Genomic DNA, 16851 nt, shown 5'->3' with positions numbered 1-16851 from the left:
GAGATGGGTTTTGAAATAATGTAACCTTCATTAAATCAGGATATTTCTTGCTCTTCTGCTCTGGGAAGAATCATTCTCTACAACCTTCCATGACCAACATTCAATTTTCATGTCACTTTAAGTGTTCCATCAGAAATAACGTTGCTTTACCTGTCTCATACCCAGTCCTCTCTTGTGCATGTAGCCCAGATTAAACATTACCTATGCACTATGTTGCTGTTCAGAAGCAACTGTAGTGGATTGCTGCTGTTTCATAGTCAATATCTGTTCCATATCCATAGTAATGGTAATCACCAACTTTCACTCTTGCTGCAGTGTTTCCTTTCAATGACAATGAAGAAAAAAAAAGATCAGACGTTGATTATTCAAACATTGATACCATTAGTTTCTTCAATAATCCACCTGTCTATTAAAGTGAAGTTGATTTATTTTCTTGTAAGCTGAATTGGATAAAGCTATTGACTTCCTTGATCCAATTGATACTGATGTACCAAAGGAAGGCAAATCTTACTTCTGGAGTAATCCTGGCTTTTAATTTTTGGGACCCTCTAATGGCTGTTCCAAATTAGCTGATTGATTGTTATCAAAATCAATCAACTATTATCTATTTTTGTTGACTTTTGAAATTATCAACACGTTACACATGGTCCTGTATATTTGTTTAGGAAAGAAAGACCTTCTGGATATACACAACTTTCTCTGAACCTCTTACTTCAAAAATGACAAGAATTATTTGCCTTCTCTATTTAATATTTAATAATATTTAGTACTGTTGGTTGGTGTCCTCTCCAGGCTCATGGAGTATCCAGTTTGAGCGTGAGAGTGGCTTGGTTACCCTGCACAGCCTACACGGGTTAGGCTTTGCTTTCTATCATGTACCAGGCACACGAAAGTATGGATCAGTGTATGTTGGTGTCGGCACCAAAAATCTGGATCTTCCTTTTATGCTGTGAAGGGACAACTTCATGCACAAGTTTTATGTATTATAGTGTATTTAATGATATTTACACACAAATAGTAAGAACAACTTGAGTGCAGTTTTAATATTATTGCATTTATCAACACTCTGTTTTTTTTTAAACCAATAAATATTTTTTGCACTCATTGAGGCGAAGAAAGAAGAAAGCATCTTTTAATGTTGTGCTATCATTTTTATTTGAGTCATCTAAAAGCTTGTCAGGTATTTCAGTCATGCAGAACCCATACAAAAAAATTAAAATGAATTTGTTGTTATTTGAATGACATTTTACCAAATAAACATATTATTATGCTTGTATTGTTTGCAAAGAGTGATGAAATCACTGCTTATAAATGAGTTTGTTGTCATTTCAAAGACATAGTAAACATAGTATTCTGCTTCCATTTTTTCTTGGAGAATATTTCCATGAGGCAAAAAAATTGGGCAGCAGGTCTTTCTGAGGACTTCTCTTTTACCACTAGAGTAAGACTGGGCTTGTCAATTGTGAAAAACATGATTCTGATAAGACATCGTATTCAGCTGGATGCTGATCCCAAAGTGACCAGTGACTCAAGTTTGTGATTGACTTGTGACTTTATTCCTGAGCCTGCTTCTGGCTTTCCAGCTCTCTTATCAGTATTGGTGACAGTTTAGGAAGAACCCCTGCAAATAAAACATGTTTCTACTGTTATTTTAAAATCATCATTTGATAATAAACATTACCTTAAATCATTTGAAATGCAAGTTACACATAAAAACGTTGTCTTCCTTGAAAGGAGTTCATAAAATCTGTATTTGAAAGCAATTTTACAGCCAGGGTTCTATAAAATTAACCCTTAGATTAGCACTAAGAGGATTCTCATTTCAAATTCAGGGGAGAGGCCAGTTATTCAAGAGGACACTCAATTCAGTTAAGTCATTTATCTTAAGACTTTTTTCCAAAATGTTTACCCATATTTTTTCTGTAGAGTGTACAACATGCAATATCTGCTGTTAATGAATCATCATATACCAAGCTGATCGTAATGTTTTAAATACCCAACACAGGGTATTTGCACCAGTAGCTGTTTTTCCAAACTTAATGAAAAATTATGTTCTAAATTGGTAAGTATAACAGTACAAATAAGCACTTATCTAGTTTAAACATTATTTTTCAGTGAAAATAGGAATAGGGAAGTACAAGTTCTTGAAGGGAGGTGTGTTTTGAATAGGGGTGCTGATTTACAGGTTGGTGCTAATTCCAGGATTTTTGGTGCAAGAGTTATTTGGCTATATGATTTACATTGGAGCATACAAAATTGTTATCAATTGTCTGTGTTTGGGACGATCTCAACAACATTTAGCAATTATTCCATGAGCACATGTTGGATATAAAAATGTAAATATCCAACAAGGTGCATAGCACTAAGTTGGCTATAACCCATCTTGTATCCAACAATGCACAGATGGAATAATTGTTTTATTTAATTCTGCACCTTACATTAATGCTATGGGAGCTTAATGAATTTGTTCTAACACTAAAATTTAGAAACGTGGGTGAATTTGTTTCTGTTTAAGGTGATTCCATGTATAAGCTGATAACCAGAGTTGAGTGAACCAATCAGAACACTAGAAATTCAATATCTGGAGTTAAAAATTTTATAATGAAGACTATTCTCACCAAGCCTTTGTGATATTCTGATAGCTTTCTCTAATTTCCTCTGCTGTTTCGAGCAAACACCTTTTGGAGAAAAACAGTATTTGGAACATTATATATTTATTTATTAATAAATTAATTGATGATTGTAAGGCTTAGACTAAAAGAAGTACAGATTAGATAGACAACAAAAGCAAATGAGAACCATTCCAAGCAAAAGAAATCAATGACAGCATTGACTCTGGTTAATACATTTTGTTTACAAAACTTATAAACCAGTTGGAGAAAAAAATATCTTTTGAAAGGTAGCTTTTTTTATTCAGTTGATTTACCAAATTTGTATCAATAGCAACTTACCTGTCACTCTCCGATTAAGGATGTAACCTTTTGGAGACATGAACTGTGATAAGAACAACACATCCTATGTAGGTAACAAAATGAATTAAATTGAAGTCATTGTTATAATACAGTTTGCACCTTAAAACTTCAAATTTTTGCTGATTCTTTACATTCAACATTATTTTGCCTTTCATCTACAGCCATAAAAAAAAAGAAATAGAATGGATGTTTGTTATAGATTAGGTCTTAGATTAAAATTGGATATGCTGTATATATTCAATTGAGCACCCTGAGCACTTATTAAATTTTGGACCTCAAGAGAGTGCAGTTAATGAAGGAGGGCACTAACTTAGTTTTCATGATTTTCAGCAAGTAATAAGTTTGCTTTGCAACAAAACATTTAATAGTGGGGGTAAGGGGGTGCTTATTTGAGGCTGGGCACCTATTAACTTTTCCTACCTATGAGGTGAGCACTTATTTAGGGTTAGACACTTTATCAAATAAATACAGTATTCAAACTGGTTATGTATGTAGCAAGATAATTTTTGTTTTATCAACTGAGTTGATAATGCAAATTGGCCACCATTAAGAGTTTCAAAACTGACATTTCAAGCATTAGCCCTGCCTGTGTAACAAAATTCAGAGTACTTTATAAGTGAAGGTAATGTTTCTTCTGCAGATTGGGCATCCAATGTTTTCATCATAATCCTTGATATTATCCACTGTGAGTTTGGATGCTCTTATACCTGAAACAATAAGTAGAAAACTAATTATTTAATAGTTCAGCACAACAATTAGAGCTAGTTAATCAACACTGCACTTATTGACTAAATCTTTGTGCTATCTGTGAATATTCTGATTGTAAAAGGACAGCTGTCTCCAAAAAAAAGAAAAAAATGCATTCAGCAAAGAAGCGTGAGATCCAACTTAAGATGATAAAAAAAAAAAAAACGTAACTAATTCTGATGGCAGGTTCAAAAGGCATTTGTTTTTCAGCTTGATTCTGAGGGTGCATAAATAACATATAGTTCAACTATCAGCACACACAACTGCCATTTTTGATTCTCGCCGAACTCTCACTGATTCAAACCACGTGCCAATTTTTTCGACCGTTGTTTTTTCTCTTTATGACTGTGTTAGAATTAATCATTATACGTCCCCGACTCACCATGCCAATGTTGTAAACTGAAACTTCTGACACCATTTTGTACCAAACTTGTTGATGCAGTTATTTCCCTTGAGTCGTTATTTCTTGTCAATTTTTTTGAAAAATTAACATAACTGGCATTTCTTACGCAACGATAGTCGAAAGAAACTGACGAACGAACGAAATTCAGTTCATTAAAAGCGACATAACCCAGAAACTTTGTATGCGAAAGAATCACTCGAGAAGCCATTTTGGAAACGATGAAAAGCTTGGGTAGTAAATTTGTTTGTTGGACCGCTGATTACAGTACTAGCAGTCACTCATCAGCATGGGAGCGGAATATTATGAGGCGCATGTTTGGAATATAACATGCTGTTGAAATTCTCTCAAAAATGATATTCCTAACGGTAATTTTGGAGATTACTTTGAGTGGTTGAGTGGAGAATTCATATACGATGTTTAGGAACAGTAACGGGCTTCTCAAGCGAAAACGAGTCGGGTTTTTGGTCAGTCAGAGAAAGATGCGTAAGAGTATTTTCGACACCTTCATGCAGTTGTGTGGGTGAGTTTGTTGCCAAACCAGCCATTTATTTTGTTTTATGCAGGCATCGATGTTGTTCAAAATTACTTCAGGTACACATGGTATATTTTTTTATATAATTTCATTTTTTTCACACTTTTGTAGGAAAACTGGTATCGATCTGGTTGAGGTAAGAAGGCTCATGTTAGCTCAGATCAGGCGTACGCAGTCAAGGATAACAATAAAACTAATTTAACTTAATCAGGAGAAATTGTTCTTCAATTACGAAGAAAACTGTTTTTCGTCCTTTCATCTTGGTTGTAATGGGGAATTGACGCACTTTTTAATTTACGCGGTGGATCAAACAAATTAAATTGAGGAAAATCATGAATCACATGTACACTTAATTGAAAATAAAAAAGGCGATCACGTCCCCATCTGTTTTGCCATTTGAAATTGCTACGAGCACTATTTGCAGTCCAGCCTTTCCGGAAACTTATCTTTCTTATCCGTATTTAGGGAAACTTATTCACGTTATGCGGTTTTCGCTGTACCTCGCGTGTTTGAAACTAAAAGACTTGGGAAATATATCAGTCGAAAACTACTCCGCCCTCTATCGTCTTGAATCATCAACGAAATTTCCCGTAAATAATAAATTTTAGAGCATCTTTCCAACAGATCGACCAAAGTTTCGATCATTTGCGAATGGTTTGTTTTATCATCATAATTGATATTGAATTATGAAAGGGAAAAGTAAAAGCATGATTTATACATGAAGGTGAAAGTCTCTTATCATGTTCCTCTTGTATTGAAAACTCATAGGTCACGTACAAAATGGCATTGCTTATCAAATTGACGTAGGGGAAATGTAGAGATCATTTGGTTCAATGATTTTTATTAGATGACAAATAAATTTGTCCTCACTTCAATGGTTATACTTCTTATCAGTTAGGAGATGAACTTTATGCATATGTCTCACAATGGAGACACTTTGGATGTTGATCGCAATGTTTCGACTGCAATACTGCTAGTTTTCATCAGGCAATGAGGTTGATTCTTTATGTGTCTCTATTTGTAGCATGTTGGTTTGCTGCTATTGGTGCATTTTGATCCTTGTTATTATTCTGATTGCTAGATGGTGTTCCCTCATTGGTCCTCATTGATTGGCTGTTGTTTCGTTTGATTGTGGGTTTCCAAGCTTAGGGAATTTTGCTTCCACTATCCCTGTTGATGTTTTTAGGGTGAAGTCCTATATGGATAGCCTCTTTGACCCTATGCATGTACCAATGGGGGTCACAATCAATAAATTCTCCCAGTTTTGCTGATATACACTTAGCCCCATTTACATGGGATCTTGTAAAGAACACCATCTTGTTTTGATGGTTTCGGGGCGTCTTTAGGTTGTACTGAGACCCAAGTGTTGTGCCAGACTTGAAAACGGTCCATATGCCTTGATGTTGTAGGCAGTGGCAAAGAACCTCAGATGCACCCTTTATGTAAGGGAACATGGCAGTAGATTTAAATTCCTGCACAGGTTCTTTGTTGGCTGTTATCCTTGTTGTCTTTGCGAGTTTTCACACAGATGATGACAAGTGTTTCTATTTCTGATAACTAGCAAGGGTGCGTGGATGTAACAGTAGCAAGAGAATGTATGTCTTGGTACTGTGGCTTATGTTCATTTACTAGACCTGGCATCAGTTGTTTCCTTTGCCCTGGGCTGTCTTTTTGTTACAGTATTTCTCCATTATTCAACCCTCCTTGAAAAAGCAACATACCAGATTTCAATTTGAACTGATGAGAATGGACAAAGAGTTAACCCTTTGACAACAAAGAGTGACTAGCATCTAATTTCTCCTTAGAATATGACCCCTGAATCAAACATTCAGGTCACGAGAATAAAAGAAATGATCACCAATTGTCAGAAGCTCTTGATTGTTACACAAATTCTCCTTATCTTTAACTAAGTTCATGTATAGAGAACAGCATAGAGAATATGCATGTTAAAGTGTAAAGGGTTAATATTGTGAAAAACCCATTGCTAAAACTATACTCATCAAATAGCACTAGAAAATAGCAAGTCTAGTTATTCACAAGGTAAAATTTATTTTGATCAGGTGGACTTGGACAGACCACTAGAAGAACAAGGTCCCTTTGACCTGATCATCCAGAAGATAACAGATTACATGGCAGCCGCTACTGAGGGCGATGAAGAAGCTATTAAAACATTAAAAGGAGTAGAGGTAATGTATTTCACACTTTCTTTATCAAGCAGCCTGTATTACTTCATAATTTTGTCTTTCAATTCAAGTGTGCTTCAATTGCCAAGGCCAGTCTTTTTTTACTTGCAATAGAACTGACTTTTAATCAGTAGTGAAAGATCACTGAGGCTAACGTTAGGTGAAGGTTAATCCTTTAACTCCCAAGATCTCATTAGTAATTCTCCTTACTGTCTGCCATATAGTTTTTTTGATGTTAGTTTGAGGAATCTGGTATTGAATCAACTAATAACCCCCCTATTAAGACTTTTCTTTATTCTCATCACTTGTCTGCTTGATATTGTATTGATATTGTAAGGAGAAATTCTGTCTTGGTCACTCATGGGAGTTAAAGGGATAAGTCTGTACTTGAGCCGGTGGCATATCCAGCCAGAGCTTATCCTGATTCACGTATCTTGAAGAAATTTTGTAGTGTTACTACTCTCCCCTGAATGGGTTGCCTGTTCATGGCAAGGTTACTTGCTAGTCTTTTATCAGGCTGGCACCCATTTATACTCGGTGAGAGAGGCACTTTAAAAGTAAGGTACCAGTGTTTTGCCTGAGAGCACAACACAAAGCCCTAACCAGGCCTCACACCCAGTCCTCTTGACTGGGAGTCCAGCACACTCACCATAACACTGGGCTTTTGACCCAGTGAAAATAAAAAAAAATATATATGCTCCTATGGTCATGACAAAATAAAAAAACATCTTTCCATTTAGGAAACTATTGTGAAATGTTCTTTTTTAGATGTATATTAAAGATCACCCAGAAATCATCATCATTGATCCAATGGAATCAATCCACAAGTTATTTGACAGAACAAAAAGTTATCAGATCATGAAAGAGTGTGAAATCCTGGAGGAAGGTTTGTGTGAAGTTTTGATTTCACTTTGCACTGAGTATTTATGATCAAACCATATATTGTTGTCAAAAATCAATTATTAAATAATTATTCATCTTCTCATTGATAGGAGTTAAAGTCTTTGTTCCTAACTTTGTGCAATTTGATGAGCTTGACTATAAACAGAATTTGATGAGAATTGAAAATGCTGGTGTTATGTTTCCAATGAGTAAGTACCTAGATCTCTGTTTTAATTAATTGGATTTAAATGCATTTAATTTATTATTTAGTTCAGTTCAGATTGCACTATTTGAGGATACTTTTGGTCACCCAACTTTTGAGGTAATACATAATATATAAGTGCCATGAATAAATAGGAAATAGAAAACCAAAAGATTTGATGTAAAATCATTATATTTTTTTCTAATATAGCATAGATCACTGTTGTAGCTTGAGGTTATAAATATAAATTTTAACTTTGTACACAATTTTTTTTTTGGAACTGTATCCTATGAAAATTGCAATGCCAATATACTAAATATCATTTTTTGCGGTGTTATACATTACATTTCAGTTTGTAAAACTGTCATTGGTCATGGATCAGAATTGTGTCATGAGGTAAATGTTTACCAGACAAGGAAGGAATTTAGTTATAGATGTATATGGATGGACAGGAAATTGTGTTTGTCAAGTTTTTACCAACTGTAGAGAAAGTTATTGTTAACTGTAATCATTTTTGTCTTGCATTTTAGATGGCATTAATCTTTAATGAGGAAGGACTGCAGGACCTGACACAGGCTCCATGTGTTGTTCAACAATTTGTAAATCATGATGCTGTTTTATTTAAGGTAAGTAAGTTGTAATGTATGCAACTGAATTTCATAAGGCAAGGAAAAACTCGCGGCAATGCACTCCAGTGCTATGTGTCAATTTATATGAGGCAGTCAAAGGAGACTGATAATGTGAGATTATTTTTACTTCATTTCTTTTGGGATCAAGATATTTTCATCTGTGTTGCCTTTCATTCAATCACAAAAAGTCTTTTTGTCCCCCTGTCCCCTCGGTAATTATCTAATTATATGCCCCATTAACAGGTATTTGTGGCAGGAGATAAGCATTACATCGTAGAGAGACCATCAATCAAGAATTTTTACAAGACTACAAGTAAGTTAGATGAATTGTGTTTAGCTGCCTTGTATTTGGGATATGCATAGCATTCTTGATTGTAGAGTAATATATAGCTCACATTTTTTTTTTCCCACATGTCTCTTGAACAAAACTGAAGCCCCTACTATGGATAAAGTCTGTGGTAATATTAATGGATTTTCATTCGCAACTTCTCTGTGTCCATGTAGAGGACTGATTATAAGATAGTTCCTGTACAGTTGGTACAGTTGGCTGTGCATGCTAAAAGTAGCACTTTGTACAGTTGGTTGTATGGTTATACGTCCAAATTTTTTCGGCTCAATGGGTTACTACTATTTTGTATAATTATGGGGCTACACTCTGTGAGCTCTGCTATAAATTTTAGAAATGTTGTAATCTTCTACACCCTAACATCAATATGCAAATTATCCATTCTGTTCTCCATACATTTCCAAAGAGGTTGACAAGGAGAATTTGTTTCACAATCAAGAGCTCTTTTAGTTGGTGATCATCTCCTCTATTCTCATGATTTTCATGTTTGATTCAGGGATGATATTGTGAGGAGAAATTAGATGCTAGTCACTCTTAGAGGTTAAAGGGTTAAAAATCTTTAACTGTACTGTTAACTGATCTTATTACAACCTCCTAAGAAATCAATTGAAAACATTTTATCACTTAAATTTTTCATTATGTTGTGTTTTGATTAAAAATACTTCAATGAGAGACAAAACACGAATGTTTTTAATTAGAGAAGATTGATATAAGTCTGTCCTTCAGAATTATTCAGTAAAGGAAATTAATTGATTCAAAATTGTCTCCAGTTATTTTAAAATTTCACTTTGAAGTGCCGACTAAAATAGAATACAGTGGTTGATTGAAGTTATTGTAATACAGACAAGGAACTAGTTTTTGAGCTTTCAACAAATGACAACAATGTCTGTTTTTTCTTTCATCAGCAAAAGAGATGAAAACAATATTCTTTTCATCACATGATGTTTCCAAACCTGACTCAGGATCTTATCTTAGTGAGGTACAGCTGTACAGTGTAGATGCAATACTGGTCATGTCTTATGTAATATGTCTTAAAAATTCTGATATGAGCCCTGTGACAGTCAGACAACAATACTTGTTACTCCCAAAAATTTCTATATTGACTAGGACTCTACTTTAGGCCTTATCTATGGGTCGCTATAATTTTTTTCAGTTACTGAAAATAGGTTCACTAACTTAGAACATACTCCTCTTAACACAAATCAGTGATTACTGGCACTGATGACATGACATTGAAATAAGCAACAAGACCAACTGAATACCCCAACTTAACAAAGCAACTGATGCTGAAAAATCATCTGTGAAGCATAATTGTACTAACCCAGGGTTTAGTATTGTATAATCATTGCTGCAGTATTTATTTCACTGGCAAACTGAATCTCTTTGTTTTTCATGTTGACTGTTCATGTACAGCTTGACAATGATGATAGTGATAGCACAAACAGTATAGGGCTGGATGAAAACTTAGTTTTAAAACTTGTCAGAAAACTTCAACCAAAATTGGTAAGTGTTCTTATCACAGTCACAGATATAGCTTTATGGTGGAATGCCAAATTACCAGCAACCAAGCTTGTTGTCTCATACTTCCCTTCTTGTAAACTTGTGAAGGATTTTTGCTGAGTGGGATTAGGCTTCTGCAAGTTAAAATACAAGTTCACCCAGCTTCATTAATTTATAATTCCCACAAGTGACGAGAGAATGTGCCTTGAAGATATTTTTTTGGGGTTTTGTTTCTTTTACTGGATCACCTAGGCTAGCACCAGCCATCCTCGAGAGAGTCCAACCATGAAAACGAGTTGAGATCACAAAAATATTTATTTTTGGTGTTGTCACTGTTTTTGTTGTTTGCCCCTGTTATCCAACCTTACATCAGTTTTCTCTCTTAACTATATTGTTATTATTATTATTATTGCTATTATTATTATTATTATTATTATTATTATTATTATTATTGTTATTATTATTTTTAAGTTCATGTATCAACCCAGGTTGAAACACTGGTAGCCAGGTAGCCATTTTCAGTCTGTTCTGCAGAGCTGAACATTTAAGGCCAGGCACCAAAAAGGGAAATTTTCAACCTGAGCTAAATTTCTTCACCAGGATTGAAACTTCTTTCTTGTATTGGCAGTTTCTTTGAAAAAAAGGCACATGTATAGACAGTTGTGCATCCTGGTTAACTTGGCAGAATTGATTATATCATATGATTTTGCTGATTTCAGCTTATAAAGTGAAGTCAGTGATTTTGTGTCTTTCCAGGAAAAATTTAATGAAAATGTGGTCTATTTTCTTTAAACAGAATTTAACAATGTTTGGCATTGACATTGTTGTGGAGAAAGGCACAGGGCACCATGTTGTTATCGATATCAATTACTTTCCAGGTGAGTCTGTGTTTTTGTTACAATTTACCACATTGTACATTCAGAGTAGTTGGGGCCATAGTTCTTGTAAACAATTTATTGTTAATTTTGCTTCCTGAGAGATCCTTTTATCTTATTGTTAGGATATGAAGGAGCACCATCATTTCCTGTTGACTTTGCAAAGTATGTACATGACTTACTTGACGAAGCACATACCACGGAAAGGACAGCTACCTCACCTATAGTGTTGAGTTGACAAAGGAGTTTCTATTCTCTTTAGAAACCATTACTTGGGTGTAAATTTTACCACAAATTAAACAAACTGAGCTCAGAGTGAGAAGAAATATGCTGAAGTGGACTCAACTCAGTCTCCATAACATGGGGCATGTAGGAGTCTTGCCACTCTTACTGAATGGAGTTCCAGATCATTGCAAGCATTCCAGGCAGTTCCTGAAGTCTTCCCAACAGTTTGCGATAACTATTGTGGTTGGAGAGGGGTACTGTGACAGCAGAGTGTCGTGTCTAAGATCTCAAACATAAGGATGGCACTAGGACTTAGACTCCATACTCTTGATTCAAAGTCTTCTGCACTAACTATTAGGCTGTGGTGCTCCCTATTTATGAGAATTTTTTATAACTTTCTTGGATTCTTCATGAGCTTGTAGAGAGAGATTTCTGCTTACTTATTAATTAAGTGTATTAATTATTTCTTTAATTTTTTGATGGTAAAACATACAAACATATCACCTTGTCAGCAGAGTCATATGGATCACAAAACATCTCTGTTAGCAGGTAACATGTGAAAAGACCACATTATTGAAGATCAAAGATCAAGAGGCTGGAGCATGTGACCTGAAATATACTTTGTTGGAGCACAGTTTCGCAAAGGGTTGAAATTGCTCAGTGACTCATTTGAATAATGCTCAGGAACACAAGTTAGAGAGAGTTTAGAATTCACATGAAGAGGTTTACATGGTTCAGTTTCTGTGACTTACTAGTAACTTTAAAAAGTAAGATGTACATGGAGACTGTCTTTATTCTTCAATGGACATCAGTTTATCCTTGGTAATTGCCTTTTCTGTTACCACATTAGATGAAGCTGGAAATAGACAATATGGCTTCTGTTTGTTTGTTTAAGTTCAATAGAGACCACTAAAAAAAATTAAAAATGATTCTTGTTGACATACTATTAAAACTCACTTTTATAAGAAAGTTTGTGCACTCAGCCTAAATTTGAAAGTGAGTTTGGAACTTGGAACCCATTGAGATGGAAATTCACTGTGAATAGAGACTTTGTTACAAGGTATTAAGTAATAATGTCTTTTTCCTTGTTAACCTTTCCTAACTTAAACATGAACAGTCTAGACTTGATTGAGTGTTTTATTTTTCTTTGAGGGCTGTGCTGTCTTGAACTTAATTTTTTTACAAAAGTTGGATAGTGGGGATGTGCATTATTGTTCCAACCACAGCATCATATCCACACAATCATGAGATTATTATTACTCCTGTAAAATCAGTAAAAGAGTTCTATTGTTAAATAAATACACATAACTGACAATGTTCAGTCATACTTGTCACAACTTCTCATAGACCTCAAAATAAAGTTGTTCAAGCAAATATCAGGTCAAATATGTTGTTTGTGTAACTCTCACTCGTTCCTCCCAACAAGAAGAGTTTCTGACCTGAACCTGTCCCTTCCCTTATTGAGATTCCCCTTTCAAATCAATCTTTTTCTAAAACTTATTGCCTTTTGGGAATGCCTCCCATGACAAAACATTCCCCCATGCACCAAGGGCTCCAAGTTAAAATCTTTTAAACTGGCAACCCTAAAACCATTAGAGGTCACCAAAGTTAAAATCATAAGGGAAGGATAAAACTTGTGGGAAATTGTTAAGAAACACCCAGAAACACTGAGTAAAATGGTGATTATCAATGTGACTACCCTACTTTATCCTGCTAACACCTCACTCTTACACACTTCTCTCAGCAAGTGTGAAAAAATAAAAAACAGTGTTTATACATTGTGAAAAGATCACCAAACACAAGTCAAAAATCTGTTTTTCTCTGCAAATTTAGTAACCAAACTTTTCTTCAACTCAGTCACCTGAAAGCCAAAGGAGTTGCAGCTTGGAGCACTGCATTCCTAACCTTGTCTTATGTTTGGGCTAAAAGTCCAAGGGGTAGAGCTTTTAAGTTATTTTAAGTAATAAAAATTAATACTTGTTGCCAAACTGCATACATACAAAGGAGGAATGAGACATAACTTAATCTTTGGAGTAAAAGGGTTATCAATTGCAATGATCAAAGACAGTTGACATGATTAATAAGTATATCCCAGATTACTTGCAGGAGGTGGAAGATTAAGCTTTGTGTGCTGAGAGTTGTCATCAATACTATCATCAGATAAAGATTGGGAGTTCTGTTGTTCAGGTTCTGAGCCAACAGAGTGGAAGTCATCAGAATAACTTGCTTCACTTCTTTCATCAGAATTTTTGGATGAACTAGAAGAACTTTTGGTTAGGTTAGATATCTGAGCAACAGAATCTTGTTCTGATGTTGTCACTTTCTGTTTCACATCCACTGCAGCTTCCCCCTTCCTCCTCCCTTGTATCCTCTTGGATTTTGCTTTCACTGGAGAATGAGATGACAGGACTGGTTTCCCTGATGCTGCAGAAATACCTTGAGACATTTGACTGGCAGATGAAATGTCAGAATTTGATCTCTGCCTCAGATTTTCACCTTCAACACTGCTACTCTTTGTGAAAGCTAAGTGGTATGATGCATGCGACCCCTCTGTTCCAGAATCTTGAAAGTCCTCTGTGTACATGGTCATGGCAGAGCTTCCTTGCACACCATCCAGCTCTGCACCTAAGATCCCTGTGTTATCATAAAAGCCAGCTGTAGCCTGATCAGTGGTCCATTCCTTTTCCTGATCACTTCTCTCTTCTGGTTCTCCTGAAATCAAAATAATGTTATCAGTGGCTGAAACAGAATAAAAAATAATGATGGGCAGCTATAATTGAAATGGAGTCACTCACTTTGACTCCAAAGAGTAACCAGCATCTAATATCTTCTTAAAATATCTACCCTGAATCACCCATGAGGGTCACAAGAATAAAGGAAATGATCACCAACTAAAGAAGCTCTTGATTGTTAAACAAATTCTCCTTGTTTGCAGCTTAAGGAATGAATAGAGAACAGTATGGAGAATATGCATACTGTTGTCAGAGTGTAGAAGGTTAATTTATAGAAAGGCACTGTAAAAACATGTTTTGTCTTGTCTCCCAAATGTTAAGTTTGACTTTGCCAAACAAAATAACTGTCTGTTGCGCTCATCTTGAACTTCTCTCTGATGTATTTGAGTATGTTAGAGACTTACCCAAAGGCTGCCTCAGAAAAATAGTAGTTTGTAATCTCTGTTACATTTAGTTTACATACCTTCAACCTGAGGGATGAAAATTTCCAGACTATTTTGACTCTTTACACTCCTTGCACTGTCAGTATTGGGAAGAGTTGGCTCAGTATTAATTAATACCGAGCTCTCTTTCACCACCCATGTGGTTACAGGAATCCCACTTTTTTCATTATCTGGTACTTCAGTGGATGACTGTTGTGTTTGGACCTGTGCATCTGCTGTATGCTTTGCATCTCTCTTTGTCTGCTTTTTTGCTATGCCTATTTTATATGTCTGTCCTAAATTGCCTGTTGGCAAAGGCATCTTCTCATGCTCTCTTTTGATCTTATCTTTTTCAGTTAAAGCCCTGTGTTCTTCAGAAGGTTTAGTTCTGTTTGGTAATTTCCCCTTTTGATTCATCTCTAGTCTAATTTTTTGAGTTTTAGTCATTCCGTAAGTAAGACTTGTCTGCTTGAAACGTACTCTTTGTCTTGGCAAACCAATAACCAATGTTTGAGACTTCTTCAGAGATGCTGCTTGAACATTTTGTTTTCTGTATGTTTCATCTTTGGGAACGCTCCGTGATCCTTTATGACCGGAAGGACCTCTTTTGCTATGAACAGTTGGCAGAATTCTTGGAGATTGCCCACTTAATGAACTGGGATGAGTTTCACCTACTCTTGTCAAACAAGAAAGTTCTTGAAGCAATGCGTTTAAAATTGGCAAATGACTTTCGGACATAACACCTTGTAGATTATACAGATTGAATTCAGATTGCACAGTATCACCCTGATGTCCAAAGGGTGGTTTTAATAATTTCTCATCAGTTTGTACTGAAACTGATGTAACATTAGCAGTTCCATCTGTTTGAACCACACCAGGATCATAATACAAGAAGTCCAAATCAGCACTGTCACCTTGATCAACAGCTTGTATGCGTCTTGGATCTGCATGAATTGAAGAACTTTGTTGTATCCCTTTGCCATCAGCTTCTGAGTGAAACCTTCCAGAAGGTGTGGAACTAGAATAATAATTATAATAAAGAGGGGGAGGGCAAACTGTATTGGTGATCACTACATCTTCTTCACTTGTTTTTCTCCCTCTATCAACAGTTCTAGAAGTTTTGAGAGTTTTTACAGGAAGATTTGTTTGAACTTCCACACTCTGCCTATCATCGGGTTTCTTAACAGTTCTGGCATCACGTTCACTCTTTGTATCGAATCCGTTTTCTGTAATTTCATCTTCTAATTCAATTTCAGGCAATACTTTTTCCAAAGCTCCCTTTACAGCTTCCTCAACTTCACCGTTCGTTTCAATCTTTTCAGTAATCCTCTCACCCAAGGCTTCTGTAGGAATGTGTGGGATCAGTGACCCTCCCAAACTCAATAACCTAAAACCAAGTTTTACGTTCGCTATGGAACTTCCCATGAGATTGTAAACATTAAAATCACCCTCATCTCTGTAAAAAGAGGGAACAGCCACGCCATTCTGGTAAACATCGGTAGATATTTTATTTATCGCTTTCTTTAAAGGAATCAACGAGCTTCCGACAAGTAGGGGCTTTTTCGGCCACAAATCCATCAACATTGAATATAAAGGAACAGTTTGTAGTTGAACCAGGAGAGTGTCTATGCTTGCTTTGAATAGGCAAGATTTACCTTTACGAAACTGGAAATTTCCAAAGCGATCTTTTAGAGCATGAAGTACAGAATCTTTGCCTTCCATGCGAATTCTATGTCGTAATTTCTCGGCGTCGACAGGAGAAACATGATGTATTATCATCATTGGGAAATCCAACAGACGAAAGCACAATGCTGGTAACTTACATGCTACTTGAAGATCTTCCACACTTTCCACATGTACCTCTAGAGAAAACAACGTCTCAACCATTATAAAAGAAGATACTTCTCTTCGGGGAATAAGAATTTCAGAAGTTCTTTTGGTAAAAAATATCTTGAAGACGGCCAAACTGCAGCACTTTACTTTTCGCGCCAAATATTCGCTACCAGTTTCCTACTCGGTTAATAACGAGTACGGTACACATAATGTCCTATTCAGAGTACGAGTAAGCAAATTGGCGTAAAAGCTGGATTTGATCAGACATGAATACACCAAATAAACAAATTGTTTAAGAATTGATATTTTTTTCCATTTAAAAAAGATAGAAAAGCTGTTTTGGGCGATGGTTTGCCAGTGTTCTTGAG

At 35.7% G+C, this 16851-nt stretch overlaps 3 protein-coding genes and 1 long non-coding RNA gene across 5 annotated transcripts; 2 read left to right on the top strand and 2 right to left on the bottom strand.

The window, feature by feature from the left end:
- Positions 1–1130: 1130 nt before the first annotated feature.
- On the bottom strand, positions 1131–4348 carry LOC113681424 (uncharacterized). The gene is made up of 5 exons (XM_089211727.1): positions 4102–4348; positions 3582–3679; positions 2952–3015; positions 2619–2678; positions 1131–1621 (listed from the first exon to the last, which is right to left on the bottom strand). Exons 1-5 carry the CDS (start codon positions 4328–4330, stop codon positions 1554–1556), a joined length of 519 nt encoding a protein of 172 aa, XP_089067853.1. The 5' UTR covers positions 4331–4348; the 3' UTR covers positions 1131–1553.
- On the top strand, positions 1615–3455 carry LOC149041938 (uncharacterized). Its single transcript, XR_016188240.1, has 2 exons — positions 1615–2185; positions 2516–3455. It is a non-coding gene; the product is annotated as an uncharacterized LOC149041938 (long non-coding RNA).
- Positions 4349–4382: 34 nt separating the features above from the next.
- LOC113668546 (inositol-tetrakisphosphate 1-kinase) lies at positions 4383–12870 on the top strand. Of its 2 annotated transcripts, XM_089211724.1 has the most exons (12): positions 4383–4642; positions 4766–4790; positions 6715–6840; positions 7606–7723; positions 7830–7928; positions 8274–8317; positions 8452–8547; positions 8794–8863; positions 9802–9875; positions 10310–10399; positions 11193–11274; positions 11397–12870. In XM_089211724.1, exons 1-12 carry the CDS (start codon positions 4536–4538, stop codon positions 11507–11509), a joined length of 1044 nt encoding a protein of 347 aa, XP_089067850.1. In that variant the 5' UTR covers positions 4383–4535; the 3' UTR covers positions 11510–12870. The 2 variants fall into 2 exon arrangements, with proteins under 2 accessions (XP_089067850.1, XP_089067851.1); XM_089211725.1 differs by lacking the exon at positions 4766–4790 and having other exon boundaries at positions 4387–4642.
- LOC113668548 (uncharacterized) lies at positions 12621–16636 on the bottom strand. Its single transcript, XM_027184464.2, has 2 exons — positions 14692–16636; positions 12621–14208 (listed from the first exon to the last, which is right to left on the bottom strand). The coding sequence occupies exons 1-2, from the start codon at positions 16535–16537 to the stop codon at positions 13574–13576; spliced, it is 2481 nt and encodes an 826-aa protein (XP_027040265.2). The 5' UTR covers positions 16538–16636; the 3' UTR covers positions 12621–13573.
- Positions 16637–16851: the final 215 nt, after the last annotated feature.

The sequence above is a fragment of the Pocillopora damicornis genome, chromosome 7 (genome assembly GCF_964200805.1).
Source record: "Pocillopora damicornis chromosome 7, jaPocDami1.2, whole genome shotgun sequence".
NCBI lineage: Eukaryota > Metazoa > Cnidaria > Anthozoa > Scleractinia > Pocilloporidae > Pocillopora > Pocillopora damicornis.
This window is presented reverse-complemented; position numbering and strand designations above follow the sequence as displayed.

What these genes read in the sequence shown, in the direction of transcription:
- LOC113681424 (XM_089211727.1), bottom strand. Translation starts at nt 4,330, where the DNA reads ATGGCTTCTCGAGTGATTCTTTCGCATACAAAGTTTCTGGGTTATGTC. An exon ending in CCTTAATCGGAGAGTGACAG is followed by an intron (nt 2,679 to 2,951) that starts GTAAGTTGCTAT and finishes TTTCTCCAAAAG; the next exon opens with GTGTTTGCTCGAAACAGCAG. An exon ending in CAGAATATCACAAAGGCTTG is followed by an intron (nt 1,622 to 2,618) that starts GTGAGAATAGTC and finishes TTTTATTTGCAG; the next exon opens with GGGTTCTTCCTAAACTGTCA.
- LOC113668546 (XM_089211724.1), top strand. Translation starts at nt 4,536, where the DNA reads ATGTTTAGGAACAGTAACGGGCTTCTCAAGCGAAAACGAGTCGGGTTT. An exon ending in CTGGTATCGATCTGGTTGAG is followed by an intron (nt 4,791 to 6,714) that starts GTAAGAAGGCTC and finishes TATTTTGATCAG; the next exon opens with GTGGACTTGGACAGACCACT. An exon ending in AAACATTAAAAGGAGTAGAG is followed by an intron (nt 6,841 to 7,605) that starts GTAATGTATTTC and finishes GTTCTTTTTTAG; the next exon opens with ATGTATATTAAAGATCACCC.
- LOC113668548 (XM_027184464.2), bottom strand. Translation starts at nt 16,537, where the DNA reads ATGGTTGAGACGTTGTTTTCTCTAGAGGTACATGTGGAAAGTGTGGAA. An exon ending in TTTCATCCCTCAGGTTGAAG is followed by an intron (nt 14,209 to 14,691) that starts GTATGTAAACTA and finishes TTTTGATTTCAG; the next exon opens with GAGAACCAGAAGAGAGAAGT.